The 18,217-nt window shown below is 45.7% G+C and overlaps 1 protein-coding gene across 27 annotated transcripts in view; it reads right to left on the bottom strand.

Annotated features, from left to right (window-relative positions):
- EPB41 (erythrocyte membrane protein band 4.1) overlaps positions 1-18,217 on the bottom strand; it is a 50,587-nt gene that overhangs the window by 23,272 nt on the left and 9,098 nt on the right. For 8 of the 27 annotated variants that reach the window (XM_032202231.1, XM_032202245.1, XM_032202243.1 and 5 more), the window contains exons 5-16: positions 16,204-16,279; positions 15,434-15,652; positions 13,143-13,230; positions 12,412-12,564; positions 11,826-11,923; positions 11,306-11,478; positions 10,373-10,489; positions 6,339-6,550; positions 4,442-4,498; positions 4,290-4,334; positions 3,375-3,437; positions 414-593 (exon numbers count right to left, since the gene is read on the bottom strand). In XM_032202231.1, the coding sequence (XP_032058122.1) occupies positions 414-593; positions 3,375-3,437; positions 4,290-4,334; positions 4,442-4,498; positions 6,339-6,550; positions 10,373-10,489; positions 11,306-11,478; positions 11,826-11,923; positions 12,412-12,564; positions 13,143-13,230; positions 15,434-15,652; positions 16,204-16,279 (1,481 nt within the window). The remainder of the gene's footprint in view (positions 1-413; positions 594-3,374; positions 3,438-4,289; positions 4,335-4,441; positions 4,499-6,338; positions 6,551-10,372; positions 10,490-11,305; positions 11,479-11,825; positions 11,924-12,411; positions 12,565-13,142; positions 13,231-15,433; positions 15,653-16,203; positions 16,280-18,217) is intronic. The other 19 variants (XM_032202241.1, XM_032202250.1, XM_032202249.1 and 16 more) reach the window with 11 other exon arrangements.

Here is an 18,217-nt window from a genome sequence, read left to right on the forward strand (position 1 = left end):
ACTGGAGATTGCAGCGACATTTGAAACTGATGGCATGCAAATGTTCCTGCACTGCATTACCTGCAATGTTCCCTTCAATTTAGGGCTTTGAGGGGTTGGGGGACACCAGGAATAAGTCAAACCATGTGAAATATGCTATCAGCATGGATGACAGCAACGCTAGGAAAAGCATTATCGAAACCAGGTGAAGAACTCCCACGTTTTTATACAATTCACAAAAATAAATCACGTTTTACGGTACTAAAACTAAAGCAGTCATTCTCTCTGAGACCATTAGGCATGTTAAAAGTCACCTCAGATGGAACCAAAGCTCCGGGGAGCTGAGGCTCGACCTGAGCTCGCGAGGCCGTCCCTGGATGCAGCACGTTAGGGCACGCAGCGAGCCTCCCCCCGCGCGGCCTCAGGGTACTCACTCCGTCCGCTCCCGTGGGAATCTGCCCGTTGACGTTCAGCGTTCGGAAGGGGGAGTGAGTGGACAAACGTTTGTCCCATTCACTCGGCCGAGGCTCCGGGACAGACTCCATGAAGTTCTTCTTCAACTCGCTGATGTTGGCGTGGTGCTTCTTAATTTCTTCCTGGGTCTTATCTAGATCCTGGTAGCGAAAGGACAGAATGAATGGGGAGGCACAGAGACAGGCACCTACAGTTGCCTACGCTGCCACATAGCAAAGCTGCACTCAGCAGAGATGTTGCCGACTTCCATCAATTGTGCTCACACTGTAAACACACCAAGGGAACGTCCTCTCTCCTTTCTCGTCTTGTAGTGAGCAAATCTGCAACCAGCACAGCGGGGTGTCTGCCAGGAGCGAGACTTGCCGTCACTTCAGCTCAAGCTACACCGAAACAGATGACAGCCGAGTTGTTAGCTCGTGGGATTTCGGCACGTGGGATTTACTGAATTGCAAGACTAAGTTTGTTTGGGTTCTTCAATTTCAGGCTTCTAAATTGGGTGGGTTTGCTTTCTTTTCCCTTTGCTAGCCTGACTTTTCAAGGGTACAAATGCAGTTAAAGTTAAGGAACTTTTTTCCAATTTCACTCATTCTCTTTTTATCTATTCTGTCATCTTATCAGAAGTTATCCGTGGTCCCAGAACACCCCCATCACTTTATTTTTTTTTCTCCTCTCATCTCCAGGAGCTATCATAAGAGCTTTAGACTTCAGAACTGAAGATGAGAGGGCAGACCTCTACAATTGAGCTGAGAATTTGCTTTATGCTGGATCAATCGGGAAACTCCTGCTGAAATTATTCATCTGGAAAGAGCCAGATTTCTACTCTGCAATGCCAGTTTACAGCATAAATGCACAGACTTCAAGGCAAGTCAGCTCAGTTCGACTGATGTGTTCAGAAATAGCCTTTCCTTGCAAGCAAAACAGTTGGTTTAAAACGAAGCTTTTGCATAAAATAGGCTTAAGCCAAACAACAACTTTTCTGGACAGTGCCAAAAAGCAGCAAGCCTCACTCATTAGAAAAGGGGAAAGTAAGGTCAGTAGAAGCATCACTGGCAGATTTCGCTCTTTTTATGCTTTTAGTTGTGACTCAGCCCATAGATTTTAGAAGATGGGAGAACAAGTGCTTCTGGAAGCAAATGCATCCCTAAAGGAAGCCCCCCTCCACCCCACCCCGATACCTGCATTCCTGCAGCGTACCCAGGACACGCCACCTTCAGTTTACGGGGTTATAGCCCCAACCACCTCATTAACAACATTTGCTCTTTTTGGCACGGTGCTGGGGAAACAACAGCTTTGGCATCTGTCCCAGATAAAAGCACGAGGCAAGTGCTTGCTCATTAGAAGAAGCACGAATAGGTCTGCTGAGGACACCGCGGTAAAGTCGGCCGCTGGGACCTCTGCGTGGGTCCAGGAGCCCTCTGGCTGCCCCTGGCTGAGAGAAGAGAAAGCCCCTCGCCTGCCTGCCACGAGCTGGTCCTGAGAGTCTGCAGAGAAGCTAAAGCCCCGGAGTGACACGTGAAGCCACAACCAGTCTCAAAAAGCATCTTAAGGAACAAGCTCTCGGAGCATTAAGCTCTCCCTCGTCTTTTTGCCTTTTCCTAAGACCACGGAGCACGGGTTGCTGAGCACTGGGCATTAAATGGCTTTCCATAAAACCAAGCAGCAGTGAGTGTGGAGTACTTCTCTGCAAGCAGTTGTGCTGGAAGTCACCCAATCTGCCAAATGCAGGGAGTAAAAAGGAGCAAAGGGGGGAGGCGCCGGGGCCAGCCCTCTTCTAGGCGAGGGCAGGAGCACCTGCAACAGAACCGGGTGGAGGCGGGCGCGGGAGCAGAGCCCAATGCCACACTGATAGGAAAAAGCCACTTAGGAGCAACGTGTAGGTAAAAGCTCTGCGTGGAGGAGGGGAGAAGGAGCTGCTCGCGTTGGCCTAAAGAAAGCGACAGGCACAGTCTTCGCAGCGCGCCGGCGGTGGCCGAACTCTGCCCGTCTGCTGACCGCTCGCTCGTGTCCGAAAGCTTAAATTGTAGCAGTCAAAAAAAAAAAAAACCCAAAGCTGCAAAACGTTTAAAATTCAGATTAGGAGAAGGCAGTTAGTACACTTCAACTTTTGAGAGATACCAACAGGGAAACCCTACCAGCTGCTGGTGCTGCAAGGTTGAGTAGAAACACGTAAGGCAGGAACAGAGTACCAGAAGCCACAAACGTCTTCTGTAACACGGTGTGTAGGAAAATATATGATTGGCACGTTCTGTTCTGAGACTGTGCTTGGGTGGAACCAAGGGTGAAGGGCTCCCAGTGCCAAAGGGAACAGCTTTGCAGCCACACATCGCCCAGAGCCACCAGGCCAGCCCCAGGGGCTCAGCACCAAGCTATTGCTGGGGATGCTGCAAGGCAAGAGGGAGGTCGCAGGAGGATCACAGCGACTGTCCCACGTGGCCCCAGCTGAAAGATGGGCTGGTTCGTGCCTCTGCTTTAAGCAACGTGGCTGGCCCAGTGGCCTGAAGGCCGTGGTGGTCACTGAAATTTAATTTACTTTTTTATAGTCTGTCTTTGCTCGCAAGAAAATCATTTATTTCAGGCTAGGAGAGACTTGCAGACGAGCACTCCCACCACAATTCGTGCCGATAGGAGCACCCAGCTCATCACCCACGGGTCTAAGAACAGAGCAGGCTGAGCACACGGCTCTGCCAATCATATATTTTGGGTAAGTATGAGAGAATGAAAGTCAGAAGAGGTAGAAGGAAGAATGCTTGTGCATTGTCATGTTTACTGTCAGCATGCAAAAGCGTACTTAAAAAAAAGTCTTTCATGCAATGGCATGCAAAAACAAAGGCGGCAGCAGCAGAAGAGGAAGAAAAAGTTCAACACAGAATGCAGAAGGTCTAGGCAAACGCAACTGAAAAAAGCTTCAAGTTCATACAAACCTCCAACATTAAATTGCTATGCCTGATATAAATGTTTTCACCATCTAGTCTCTTTGATCTTTTCTGTGAAAATGAAAGAAAAGGGGGAACAAAAAAAAGAAAAGCACAAAAAATTAAAATGTTGTTCTTGCGGGATTCACAAATTGGCAAATTAAAAAGTTAACTCAACGTTTGGAGCGCAGCGCTGTGCCGGTGTGGGATGGGCCACGGAGCCACAAGAACGCCTGCACCGAGTCACCACCAGGAAATGGAAGTTGGGGCTCATGAGAATGGGAAAATGCAATGGGTCCTTTAAAGAGACAGCTCCCAGTGTTTCATCGGCTTTTGCATTGATTTAGACTGCTCTCCACAAAGAGACAGCTCACTGTGCTGCTGTGGAAGCCTTGCACGAAGTCAAAACTTCATATTCCTGATAGTGATGCATGCCCGCCACAGTGTACTAGGCTGGTTTGGTGCTCTATGTGCAATTTTTTACACGGTCTCAATGTGCATAGTAACTATACTTAAAACACCTTTCCCATCTTGAATTTTTCCCCTATTACTCAATCAGTACAAAAAAAGTATTAATTAATTTTTTTTTTTTTTTGCATTTCCGGGAATGCAGACTGAACGGTTTTCTTTGGTTTCTAACTAAATTTGTTCCAGAGAAGCAAACATAAACTTTACAGGTCATATAGGTTTATAGGTATATGTTTCTCTCTAACATTCAACATGCAAATTTTAGCAATCAGACTGTCTATGGGAAAAAGCCATTCACTTTGAAATCAAGTATTTGATAGTTGCAGTTTAAAAACAACAAAAAACAAAAACCCAACCCAAAGCACGTGAAGAAATTGGAGCACTGTCTTTTTAAATCGGTTACGTATGCATGAATGATATGGCAAATTTGTTTGGTGAAAGTGGAAAATGGCTAACCTTCCTCATTCTTATCAGTTCTTCCTCTTTTTCTGCAGGCTGCTGCTGTGTGGCAGTGATAAAAAAAAACAAAAAAACAAAAATTGTTGGTTCATTTAACCATGTTGAACCTTCAAAAATGTGAGCAACCTAACTGAATTATCGGCACAAACCTGGGGCTGGTCACCATTCGTAGTGGGTACTGTGACCTCAATGTGCGTTTTCCTCACCTACATTTAAGAAATAAATTGGTAAAAACATTTCTTGTTAGTAGACTTTTTTTTTTCCAAGAGACAATTTAGTTTCAAAACACAGCTGCATCAGGTTGGTTTTGAGATGCTGGGTGAACATGCAAAAACCAACATGCAGCCTGCCAGAAGGAGTTAATAACACCGCAGCTCTCCGTCAGTCTGTTAGTTCAACAGCACAGTCGAAACAATTCTTTCAGCTTGAGAAGTATTTGCATTTGCAGCTAGTGCTCTCTAGTGCTCCTGAAGGCTGGCTTCCCACTTGCGTTAGATTTGTCAGGCGATGTTTTAAGACCTCATTTGCAGCTGGATCTCCCAGGGAGACCGGTACCAAAAGCAACTTGTTCAGATCAACACAGAACTTCTCAAAACCAGCAAATGAGATGTTACACACAGATACTGTGATACGGTCATACGGTCAGTAAGAAGAGACCTATCTTTAAAATGAACCCAGCAGCACAAATTTAGTTCTTTACTGACCGTGAGTAGAGAGCCCAGATTGTCTTAACATTTTAAGGAATGTGTTTTAGGGAAACTGGATTGCCAAATACTCTGAAGGTGAAAGCATCGGGGGGTGTTAAAAGAAGTGATACAGCTACATTTGAGAAACAGGGTAAATTTGGCACGTTCAAATCCACAATTTCCCCCCCCCAACTACATTTAAAGGAAAAAAAAAACAACACAAAATTTAAGCATTTAAGAAAAAAGAAACCCACAGACCTGTAATAAGGGAAACGGGATGAATAAAACATACTTATTCTCAGTTTAACGCTAGGGAGGGTCAGCAGCCGTGCAGGAACAGGGATACTCAAAGCAATGTCCTGAAGATCTCCTTCAGCATTTTTATTTAGAAATAACTGGCCATGCAGGCCAAGAAATTTTTTAAAGCAGCTGTCCTTTCTTCACCTCCACTTCCCAGCCCTAACTGACAGCGATCTCCCAGGGAGTATGGCACACAAGACCATACATCTAATGGCTTTTATGCATACAAGACCATATGCAGAACATGTCACAGGAAAAATGTGGCTCCAGTAATGCAGAGAACAACTGAACTTCTGGGTAATGTGGAAATCGTAACTCAAGGCATGCACCTTGGCTGCAACACTGAAAGCTTCCAGTCAATAACATTTGCAGAATATTAAGGACACTGTAATATGAACAATTTTTTTATACATCATTTTGACTTAATACCAATACACAGTATCAGTATCATATCAACACCAGCAGAGGTCTCAGACATCTGTGGAAAGCGTGAGCATTCTTTAAAAAAATTCATTTAAATAACTCCCCTTCAAGGTCTGAACAGCACCGTTAGCAATGGAAGTTTCTGCCTAGTTTTCAGAAACATCCAGGGAAAGCATATTAATTTAAAAAAATTAAATGTTTAGATGCTTGGCTGCGGACCTGGTCTGTGTCAGTGCTTTCACTGGAATCCCTCCTGCTGTCATACCAGCAAACAGCAGACAGCTTAGCAAAGGGTGAGCCCCAAAATTCAAGTACCATGAACTCAAATATCAATGTGTGCAATTCTTGCCCATTTTTTAAGTGATGTATCAGCAAGATGGGTTTAGGCTGGAACTACCAAAGGCAGAACCACCCTGCCTTCACGTGGACATCCTTCTCTTTGTATCCTGAGGGGCAGGGCTGGGAATTCCCTCGGCCCCACGTCCCCGTATCTCCCTCCCATCCACTGCCTGGGTGAGGAATCCCCTTTCTCATCACAGAGGAAGGGAAGGCGCCCAGAGCTGCTGCTCGGGCTGGTTTTGAGCTGCGGCTCCAGCCTGGTACCAGCCTCTTCCAAAGAGAGCCCAGACTGCCATACCTTGGATGCATCAGCTGGCTCTGCCTTGGCTCTCTCTGGTGGGATCTCCTCACGCTTGGTCTCAGCTTTCACTGCTTCCTTTTCTGCTTTGGACACAGCGATGGCTTCCTTCGCATCGGGCTTAGCTGGAACAGCTTCAGCGAGGTGGCTCTGGGCAATGGCTGGGGCGGAGGTGGGCCGGGGGCTCCTCTCGGGTGTTATCACTGCCACTGCTGAGGGGGAGAGAGACAGCAACAAGGTTCAGAGTGGGCAAAGCTCCATGCAAAGTCTTCCCAAATTACAGTGCCGTAGTTTCAAGAGGAAGGGAGGAGGGGGAAGGGGGAAAAGGGGGGAAAAAGAAAGAAGATGTTGAGCAAAGCAGCTTGTGCGTTTAGTATGGGAAAGTTGAGATTATTTTCCTTATGGTTGAAATAAAATAAAATAAAACCCAACACGAGATGGTTTACAAAAAGCAAGCTTGCACTCTGCAGAGAAGCCACGCCAGAAAGGCTAATCTATTTTTGACGTTGTGCCATTGATTCCTGGGTCTTTCAGACACAATCGGAACAGAAGTCCATTACGATGCAACCTTCAAAATAGAAACACTTAAGAGCTGTGGTGAATTCCTGACCTCCTTTGGATGTCCTCAACCAGAAACGGATGGTTTCTAGAAGAGCAACACCGTTTTTTGTCCCATTTCCCCAAACTTTTCAGCAATCCAAAGAAGAAACTACTACAACGAACACTACAAGCATTTCTCCATAAAACTTTACAGCAACGTCCAGGTGGCCTTCAAAGCAGACTCACGCTGTGGTCTGAGATGGGTAACTCCTGCTGCAGCACACGACACCACTCTGAGAAGATATCCATTATCTCCAAATCGGTGAAAATGCAGAAATTAACAACATGCTTCAAAGAAATCATCTTTCAAGAGGATGACTGTCTTAAACAAGAGCACTAGGTATGCACAAAATCAACTGCCTCCTTCCTTCCGTGAGTTCTGACTTCCCAGACACGCTTCTGATCTCAGAGCTGACACTTCCAGCAATATTCAAGCTAATCCTAGGCAAGAAAGCCAGCCCGCAAGTAATTCACACTGCTTATCTATAGACACGATAAAGTATTTAGCTCTCCTGATGCTGCTTTTTGGGCCATTCCACTAAAAATATACCTAGTCATATTTACAGAGTCATAGTTTATAAAGGAAAAGGCACACTGTGTGAACTACCACAGCCAATACTAGGTTACTAGTGTCCATCCAGCTAGCCAACGACATCAGAAAATTGGGCATTAAAAAAGAAATCATAATTGTAAATCAGACCAAAATTCCACTTTTAAAACAAGCTCCTGGACACCAGGTCTTCCTGCAATCCACACTAGAAGCCCAAGACACCACCACTCCCTGCATCCTCTCTGCCATTCTTCAGCACATTTCCGTGCACCAGGTATTTTGTTATCCTTTCACAAAGGCAATCAGCCCAACATCTTGGTGTTATTTATGCCCCAGAAGCGGTGACAGCTGCCAGACAGGTCGTACACAGGGGCTGCGAGATGGCAGCCGGTCAGGCTTAGAAGATGACACACGAACCATGCTGTGGGAACAGCCGTTGTGGTGGTACCCAGCTCCTGCAGGACCTGCTCTAATTCTCCCATCACCACCAATTTTTCTTCCTCTTCTTCAAATGGGCTTATCTCAACATTGCCAAGAACATGTTTGGCTAAAAATGTTGTGTGTGTGTTAAAATGGCACCTTGAAGACCATACAGAAAGGGAAACAAAGCCACCAGTAAACCTGCAAGGCTACCTCTTTTTAGGGACTTGTGCTTCTTTCACAGTGCTTCAGAGCATCGAGACATGGCAAAAATGGTAAAAGGCACCCAGCTTTTCCTTTGCCATTCAACAATGAGCTGTGTTCTGGCCAGAACTGCGTTACTCTAGTTAGGTTTACTTGATTACCTACCTCTAGCTCTTCTGATATGCTGCTCTGGATTTAAACACAGTACAATGCACTACTCCAAAGTACACGACTTAAAATATCGATCTTTAACATCCTGGTCAAGAAAATGGGAAGAAAAGTATCAAGAGGAGGAAAAAGGATGAAGGAGGTGAGTCAGAAGAAGGGGTGGCTGCAGTAGGAGACTCTCAGATGTGCTCAGGTTCGGGGCTAACACAGTCGCTGCTGTGTGCTCTGCTGCAGAAGGTACCAAGTGCAGGGAGTGGTTCAGTGTTTGCCGTAACATCCACAAAACCAGGTGAAGTTCATGGTTACCCCCTCCACACCTTCAGTCTCCTCTTTCTGTAACAACCGACCTTGCTTAGAGTTATGATGGGGGTGTAGCTGCGAAGCTGCTGAAAGAAAACCCAGCTGGGGAGGAGCGGAGTGGAAGTGACCCCCACAGCCTGATTTTTAGGGACAGCAACCCAGGAGTGTTAGAAGGCCACCACACGTTAAGCTGCCGTTAATTCCAGCACACAGCCAAGCCACCGCACGACACTCCACTCGCGTTTCACGCAGAGGCAAACCCTGGTAGGAAACACTCCAGGGTTACAGCAGCAGGGCCCAGCACACCTGCAAAGCCAGGCTGCGATTTTACTGGCGTTAACACCACTGCAAACAGCACAGCCTGTGTCCTACAGCACTTCAACCACTTCAACCCCGCAGGATGCAGCACGGGCGGCCGACACCGCGCTGCTGCGGCTGTACCTGACCGCTTCTGCAACGGTTCTGGCGGCTTTGGCTTGGCAACGGGAACCTGAGCCACCTCTACCTTCTCCTCCTCCTCCTCTTCCTCCTCTGCAATGGGTTTCATTTCAAAATTTTCAAGCGTGTGCTTGGCTAGAAAGAGTTTTGCATGCATTAGTGAAGCGTCTGGAGACCGGCACGGACACACAGCAGGAGACAGGGAGCGGAGATTCCTCGCCCAGGCAGTGTCTGAGAACAGCAACAAGTTTCTATACCAGGTTGATTAGTAATAATTCTCCACAGTGCAACTGTCTGTCAGCCCTTCTAGCACTGCCAGTCCCAGCAGTGGATTAGGTGAGAGTTAAAAGCAACGTGAACAAGCTTTGCGAGCTTCTTTCCTAGGCAGGGACAGAGCTGAGCTATGGGGGGGACAGGAAAACCGGTCTCAAGCACCTCACTCGCTCCCAGCTCTCAAATCTGAAAATTAAGGACATGCAGCCATCTGTCCTGGAGTCTTAAATCCTAACTTTCCATCTTCTGCTTTTACAGCAACAGGCTTTCACTGCCAGGCTATGCTGACTAGTAGGAATAGAGAGGGAGACAGAGGTAGAGGAGTCAGCCACGTCACTCAAGGAAACCTTGATCTAGATTTCAGACCAGAAAAGCAGTAATGTCACAAGCACACTGTAAAACCTTCAAGGTAGAAGAAGGGAAGCAGAAAAACACACAATGCATTTGCATATGAATTATCTCCAGTCCTAACACACCACAGGCATTCCCTATTTAAGTGAGGAAGAAAGTAAATATTTGACACCACGACTGCTGATACACTCATTAATATTCAAATATCCTGTTGTACCTACAGACCTCTGTTTAGAGGGCATTAATATTTATTAATAATACCTATCTTAAGAGAAATCTAGGCTCCATGTAGCAAAATGGAAGGCATTTCCCAAAACCACCAACAGAAACCAAAATAGGCTTAAAAATTGCAAGCAGTTCCAGGGATGAAGTCTTTCAGAAGCTTTACAAGAAGTTTCAGGATCACAGGTAAAGAAATTTGAAATTTTCTAATCCGCATTTATAAAACCACCAAAATTTACTAAGGAGACAGGTCTTAAGTGCCAGTACATCCTAAACATTCCCCCACCTCCCCAAATTGCTGTCTAGCCAGGTGCAAGGCAGAAATTTAACAAGTCTCCCAGAGCTGCCCATCCTCTGGCTGCGAAACTCTTCTTGCAAAGAAACGAAAAAGAAAGCCGCCAGGTTTGGTGAAACTTTTCAGAGTTGTCAGGAACAAGCATGTAAAGGCGTCTCAGTGGGGAAAGGATAGGAAAGGCGCTGCGGAGAGTTGTAGCCACCACCGCTATACCTGGCTTCTCTCGGAACTGATCCGCGGGTTTTGGTTCGGGAACCTCAACCACCACCACCTCCTCCTGCTTCTCTTCCTCTACGGCTCTGAACTCAACTTTTTGAGTCGCACGTTTAGCTGAAGAAATGGCGCACATGTTAACAACTGCCCACACAGCAGATGGAGAAAGGCTGCAGACTTCAACCCGGACAGAAGCGTTACATTCACAGGCTGCTCTTTCCATGCTCTGACATTCAGGCACGGGATTGCAGCCCCGGGTCCTGATTTTACAAGCACCCCACGACCCAGCTCACGGGCAACCAACTCACGCACTCCCCCTTTCACACCTCGTCTCCTCTAGTCTGCTGCTACCGTTTAGAAATGTCAGGGAAGAGCACACCTAATAGATGTGCCACCAGCTCCAATATTAGCATCCCTTTAACAGACACCAACAAAGTTTCAAACAGGAGTGGCAAAACTCTCCCCCTTGAGGAAAACAATGTAATTTAAGAAGCTACATTAAACAAACATCCTGGTAGAGGTTAATTCCTGATTTGCTAAGAGGAAAACATGCTGAGGTTGAACGAGGAAATACCAGAACTTTGCAATAAACCTTCAACACCCACCTACATCCATGCTCCATTTTTGTCAGCCACTTCTTGGTGGTACTATTTGGTTTATCTTTTATATCCAGGTATTAAAGTGAAAAGTTTATCTTTTATATCCAGGTATTAAAGTGAGAAGTTATACTTTTGTTTTCTTTTTTAAATAAAGAATGCAATCTAGTAGTATTTAAGTAGTACTTAAAAATTTTCAAAGTAGTCAAAACTCTAAATCCACTAAATCACCTTTCACCTCTCATCAAAGCAAGAGTCAGACACACAGCAAGTGAGCAGCATCGTGCTGGATCCAGCCAGGACGTTGCTGGAAAGCGACGAAGCGCCAGGCACCAACCTCCGTCGAGGCTCCTGGAGGCCCGCTTGCTCGCTGTCCTCTCAAACTGGGGCGCGGGTCTGTCGATCATGGCACTCGCCTGCCTGGTCTGCGCCTGCGTCCGGCCGCTGTAGCGGAACTTGGAGCCCAGCGCCAGGAACCTGCTCTTGGGGATGGCCTCGGTGGAAGTCAGCCTGAAAACCACACACGCACGTTTTAAAAGCATGCCTCCAGATCTAGGAAGCAGCACGTCAAGGGAAATTAAAAGACATTTGTATTATTTTAATTTTAAAGCAGTCTCTGTATATGCTCAATTAACGAAACAACATGTACCAACAATAATCACCAACTCTACATAAAACAGAAGACCTCACATAGAAGCTGCCTATAAATTTACTGCAACAAATTTTCCCTGCAATTATTTCACTCTAGTTGTTGCTGAACGCTAAGGAACACTGAATGAGTGTTCATTTTCCGCTTTCACCTACAGCATTACTTAGTCGACACTGACAAAGACAAGCCTGTGACTTAGAAAACTCACCTGAAAAACGTGTGATGCTCAACACAAACTTTCCACAGCTTCTTTGCTGCCCGGTAACTCGGTAACTTGAATCCAATTGTACTTTCGTACTGTTCTTGCTGCAGAAAACACAAGTTATTTAGGTTTAGCAAGAAGTAAATGTGGCAAGAAGCCCAGTCCTCAGCCCATTGACCTGCCCTGCCTGCAGCTCTTGCCCAAGAGCACTGCGCTGGATGTGTATTTGCTTCCTTGTTGTTGTTGTTTTAAGTAAAAGCAAGACAAAAAGCCTTTGAATTGCCATGTTTCCAAAAAACGAGGAAGTCCTCTATCAATTTCAGCTGGGAACTGCTTTCAGCCTGGATGTGGGAATACCACGCTGTGCCAGGAGGTGGTGCTGGATGACACCTTAAAGCTTCCACCGTTTCTTTTAGCACTCCAGCAAAGTTGCACTCAACTTGAAGAGCGGAACTTGCCACCAAGTCAAGAAAAGAAACACAGGAGAGTGTAAAATGCCCACTCAGCAGGAAGCTTGCTACCTTCCAGTTTGTTTAGTTGGTGATAATCAGAAGGTAGTTGAACAAAACAACCCAAGGAAGTCACAACGTACCTCCCCTGGCCGAATCTTAATAAAGAAGCTGCTGCGTTTGTAGGAAATCTTCAGGACTTTGGGCCAAGGAAAGCGGTTGATTCTCAGCTTATCTTTGTAAACAAGAAGGCCACTGGAACAGACTCCCAGAGTGATATCCACTCCTTCCAAGTCCTGAGAAAGAAAAGGAAGATTTAAGTGGAGACCAGTGTCAGGGTTACAAGTTTCAGGTAAATGTTTGTCCTCCAAATTACTTCAAATTATTTTGTCTTTCCATGAAGCTCTTAATTCATCCCCCCATCTCCCAGACTCCCATTTTCAGCTCCTTATGCAGCCAGGGCCAGACTTGCTTTTCCTTCACATTTCTTGCAGTCTCCTCCCTTCTGTGATGCTGTTTGCTCAAGGGGCTGTGCCTGGAGCCTACCCTGCATGTCCCTCAGAGCAGTGCCTCACCTCACAGGGAGTGGCTCACCTTGCAGGCTCCTCAGAGCAAGGAGCCGTGTACATCAGCAGCTTTGTAAAGCTTCCTATAATATTTAAATAATGAACAATCAGGAAGAATCACTTCTCTTACAATGCTTGCAACAATGCTTGGAGCATTTCTTTTCTGTGTCTATGCTTTTGTAACAGTAGCCAGCTTAATTCCTATATCCTTCAAAGAAGGCTTCCTGAAATGGGTAAACTTGCTCCTACCAAGGGAAGAACGGTCAATTTACAACATCTACAGTTGGTGCACACACACTCATTCTCACCTTGGCTTGGTGAAGGTCAACTCCGTACATGGACAGCTTTTTTGCATTCTCAAGAAATTCCAGATCTGCTTGGGCTGGAGTCATGGATCTGGGGAAAGAGAGGAAGGGCTTGGTATTCTCATACATGGAGAGTTAAGACGGGACGCATCAGACTTCACAGAACCATTTACTCGTTAGATCTTTTGCTTTGAACACAAACAAATCTGTGCCCAGATGATTAATTATTAAGTTACTCAGAATGCACAAATTTGTGCTTTGAGACATCCTCATGAACACATGCACCGTATTTCCGCGGAGCACTACAGACACCAGCCTTGAAAGCAAGCTCTGTGGCAAGGAAGTGCAGGGTACAAAACCTGATGCTGTGGAAGAAACACCAATTAAGCTGAAGGCAAGGGGTGACACGTAGTGTGCACCTAGAAGTACTGCCTTGGGACCTTCCCAAACCCAGCTATTGTTCTCCAAAGGAAAGGCAAGGACAGCTGAAATCACTTAGCAGAGATTCCTGCTGGGACAGACTAGATGAATGAGCCGTTTTCTGGGAACAGATGGTACCCTGTCTGCAGGAGAGGCAACACATCAGAACTTCCCTTAAGAGAAACATCCTGATAATGGAGGCTATTATCGGTGTTATTGAAGCGCCCTTGTTAATAAGTTTCTGTTGTGCAAGGTGCCTCCAACAGCTCTGCTGGGGGAGTATTCAGTTGCATACATTTCATTTTGTTCGCGGCTTTGATGTCTTTCTTACTGAACACCCGCATACATCTCGTGGGCAATGCAAATAGAGGTATTTAGTGGTGCTGGACAATGAGCACAGTGAGGACAGTGCCCTGTGCAGGACCTGGGAGCAGTGACCATCTCCAGCACACGCTTTGTGCTTTGCAAATAAAGCAGCAAGAGACAGAGCATAGCTCAGCAGGTAGGTTTTCCACTGGAAACCCTCTGACAGTTTAACGTTAGAATATGGACGAGAAATGAAGTGGGGACAGATTATAACCTTCCTCCTGCACACACAAGTTCATTAAATAAATCTACATCCCATACTGTGAAGCAGCCTTGTAATGCAGCCATGAATAATTCAGCAATGCGATCTGCCACTTCCAGGACAGCTGACGGCCTTTGACTTCAAGTCATGAAGCCTGTCAGTGGCCCAGTACTTATTTTCCCTCATTTCCTCTCCTCTCGGTGCAAATGGAGAGGAATCAATTTAGAGTATCGATTTGCGGGGTTGAGTGAGGTGTTAATTGTAGCTTTGGTAACAGCCAGGGCCTCTGTCCACCCTCCAGTGCTGCACTTAGGTTATTAGCTTCCATGTGCCCGCGAGAAGGTCTCTGCTCTGCTCTGCTCTCGTTATTAGTGTCACAACCAGCAGCTTTCTGCAGGTCAAGGGGCTCCACAAGGCCTCAGTATCTGGGAGCAGTTTTATGTTTTTTTTTCCCCCAAAGCCCAGATGGACCGATCTGAACTGTGAACTGTGAATTGTGCAGAAGCTGCTGGCAGGCCACGGATGCTCCCCATGTCACTAAGCTCTGCGGAGCTTCTGCAATCAGAGCACTTGAGAGCATCTAGAAAAACAAGCTCAAAATAAGATGAGGAAGAGGTTCTGCTTTTATGACTCTCAAATCTAATATCAGAAGGACTCCCAGGAATCTTCTAACCTCACCAGGCCAAGACACATCTGCCCAGGTCACTGCCGCACTCAGAAACATGAGGAGGACAGCGTGACTGCAGCTTCATACCTCGAGCATTATCTGGAATATTTCCACATTATAACACGCTACTTAATGAGGAGCAGAAAACCCCAAACATGCTGCAGGCTACACAAAGAGACAGGATCTGTTCCAACCAGATTACAATCCAAAAATTATATAAATCTAAGAGCAAAAATATGAAAAGACAAAGAACAAGGTTAAAAGAAACAAACTTGAATTTTCACATGAAGTAAAACCCATTTTCATGGATACTGTTGAAAAGGAGCTCCCACATGGAACACCTGTTAAAAAACAAAACTAAACTAAAAGCATGTTTTTTTCTTCAAGCAGGAAGAAAGAATTCTATATACTGGAAGGATTCTGTTATAACTCTAAACTATGAAATCTTTTCAGATTAGCTGATTTTCTCAGTAGCTGAAAATTCACACCTTACTGCTAAAGCTGCTGCCATAAAAACTGGTGCAGCATGAAAGCAAACCCATACAGCAGAGGTGGGAAAAATACAAGAAAGCCCCATTATTCCACCTGCTGCCTTCATGCTGCCGTGCACAAACGAATTCTCCAGCCATTGTACCTCACCTGTATGTTTTATGAAGTTCCATAACCTTCTCTTCAAGCTCTTTAGTCTGGTTTGGGGCCAATTTAAATTCACTGATATAATCTGCGCTGTGTAGATCAGGGTCATAGTCTCCCAATTCGGACTGCACTGTGTACGAGCCCAGCAGAGCCAAAGTCGCAAAGGAACAAGGCAGCCGCCCCGTAACGATGTCTTGTCGAAGCTGAAGACACAAGTAATACCTTTGGGGAATAAAAAATGAAAAAAACTATTTATAGAGAACATAGTAACCTTAAGAAACTTGTTCCCAAGCACTGAACATCATCTTTTTTATACTGCTGATGTATGAAGCATGCTGTTTGTCTCTAACATGTATTTTTAATTATGGAGCAACATTCAACACAGTCAAGAGCACGGAGGACAGAAGGACCTAAGGTCACCTCCACTCTGGAAAAGAAGCAGAGGACACTTACTATCAGAAGAAATTATTTTAAAACAGAAGTGTACTTTTGTATTCAAATATACACGTGCCAGGATTATCAATGACACTGCTTTATGCAGGTGGACTTCAGTGAAGAGAGGAAGCATCCCCACACACACAACCACTAAAACCAAACAACAATAACCCCTCCAAACAGTTCCTCAAGACATTGATCATCCTGTTGAAGGGTGGAAAAATGCTTCAGTATTAACAATTTCTACTCAATCTTCCAGTTGCTGTGGTTTCCCAAAAGTGATCACAACTTTGCTCAGTAAGCTCACTGTCTGGTAGCACAATTAGCAGGGAACTCACCTCGTTATATCCTCTGTCAGTTGTGCGGGATCTGGTGGATAAAACTTGACATTGAAGGTGAAATCCCAGGGGCCTCCTGAAATTACAAAACAAAATTGGAGAAAAACAAGCCCACCAGAACAGCTTCACAATATCCAGCTCTCAGATGCTAATACTGATTTTAAATGCTGCTCACTCACACAGCCTGCTGCTGCATAAGCAGACGGTGTAAGACATGATTTCATTTACAAGAGCTAGGAAACACGCACAAACAAACAAAGCAGGGCAGACAAGTACACGTGAAAGATGTCACAACTTGTGGAAAAAGAAATAAATCCATTGCTAAGAGGCTAACTTACTCAAATATTTTTTCACTGATTAAAAGAAAAGATTCACGCAAAGAGGTCGGACATGTGCCATAGGTTAATGAATTGGTATTTTATCACTTGACCCAATTTTCAAATTTCTCATAAGGAACAGATGTGCTAATCCACTCAACAGCCTAATGCGCTGTGGTCGTGTGGTTGGACCACAGCTGAACCTCAGCACCATGCAAGCACCAGTCTCTGGATGAAACAGTGAGCGCTGCGACAGGAAGAGCTTGACAACTCGAGACCTAAATACTCCAATAAAGCTTGCTGCAAGCCTCGTACTGCAATGCTGCACACGTTAAATGGAGCGAGGGCTCCCTTAATTATATCTACAATAGACATTATTTGTGGTATGGTTAGCCTCTGTCTAGCTAAACAACACACTGCACGACTTACTTGTGTACACGGCCACGTATACCTAAAATGCAGCTCTCCATCACCCCTCCCAGCAACCACACAAGTGCAGCTTTGGGACTGATATTTAACAGTGTGCGTGTAAATCGCATGCTGGTGTAGGAACGGCCGACTGAGAACTGCTTGCCTGTGGTGGAAATGCCCCCTGCCTGCTCTTTTAAGCAGGACAGTAAAGCTACCAATTTTTTTTATCTTTCTTGAGAGTTAATCCTTAACTCTTTTTGAAGAGTTCAAGCCAAGGCTCCCTCTCTTCCCCGAAAAGAGTAATCACGTTTAGCCACAGAAATCATCCTGGCAGACCCGTTAAACTCCAGAACTAATTTTCAGTCGCAGCTCTCCCCTGCTGTGCCCTTCAGCAGTGTAGCTCAAAATATTTATTTCAGAAGACAAGATACCCTTGCTGTTAACTTGCTAGGAGATTGATCAAAATCGCAACCACACGATTCATGGATCTACTTCTTAGGCAACACCACAAACGGCATTGAACACAGGGCACCTTGCTTTCGTTACACAGAGTTCAACACAAGTTATTTCAAGAAGACAGCTTAGGCAGCAGAGTTTTCCTGTGCAATTCAAGGGAGACACAGAGACTGGCTCCCTGTGCATGTACACCAACACGGCTTCTTCAAGCAAACTCCAGTAAGGTGCCATTTAAAGCACCTCAGAGGGACGGATCGTACAGCAGGTTGTTTGTTACCCATATTTGCTGAATTTTACCTGCACTGCACTGCAAGGCAGGAGCAGCTCATGCCCTTTACACACATCCTGTTATTGACTCAAAGAGAAGCTGATAAAAGCAGGAGCTTTTCCTACTCCACGGCCCTGCAGCATTTCCCCCCCAGGCAGTGCTGACACGCCTCGTCCTGCGCCCCCACCACGCGTACAGAGAGCAGAGCTTTACTTGTGAGGCTGTCAGACCTTAGGCTTGTTCCTGAAACAAAACAAAAGCCTCTAGAGTTTATTTAACTTTGACACTGCCCTCGTCTTGAACTGATTCAGTGCTAGCAGAACTTAAAATACTCCAGAGAGCATCTGGCATTTGTCCTGATGCTACTCGAGCCCTCTGTTTATCATTCCAGTACCCCAATTTGGGCTCCGAAACAGCCTCGGAGTCCACAAAACCTTGCTCCAGCATGCAGCTTTGCTCAGGCTCTCCCCAGCTCCTTTTGGCTTTAAATGGTGCCCACTGACATCTGCTTTCCCATCCTATTTCAGTGCTGCATGGTAGTGAGGACAGCGTGGATTTGCAC

Source organism: Aythya fuligula, chromosome 23, assembly GCF_009819795.1.
Source record: "Aythya fuligula isolate bAytFul2 chromosome 23, bAytFul2.pri, whole genome shotgun sequence".
Lineage (NCBI taxonomy): Eukaryota > Metazoa > Chordata > Aves > Anseriformes > Anatidae > Aythya > Aythya fuligula.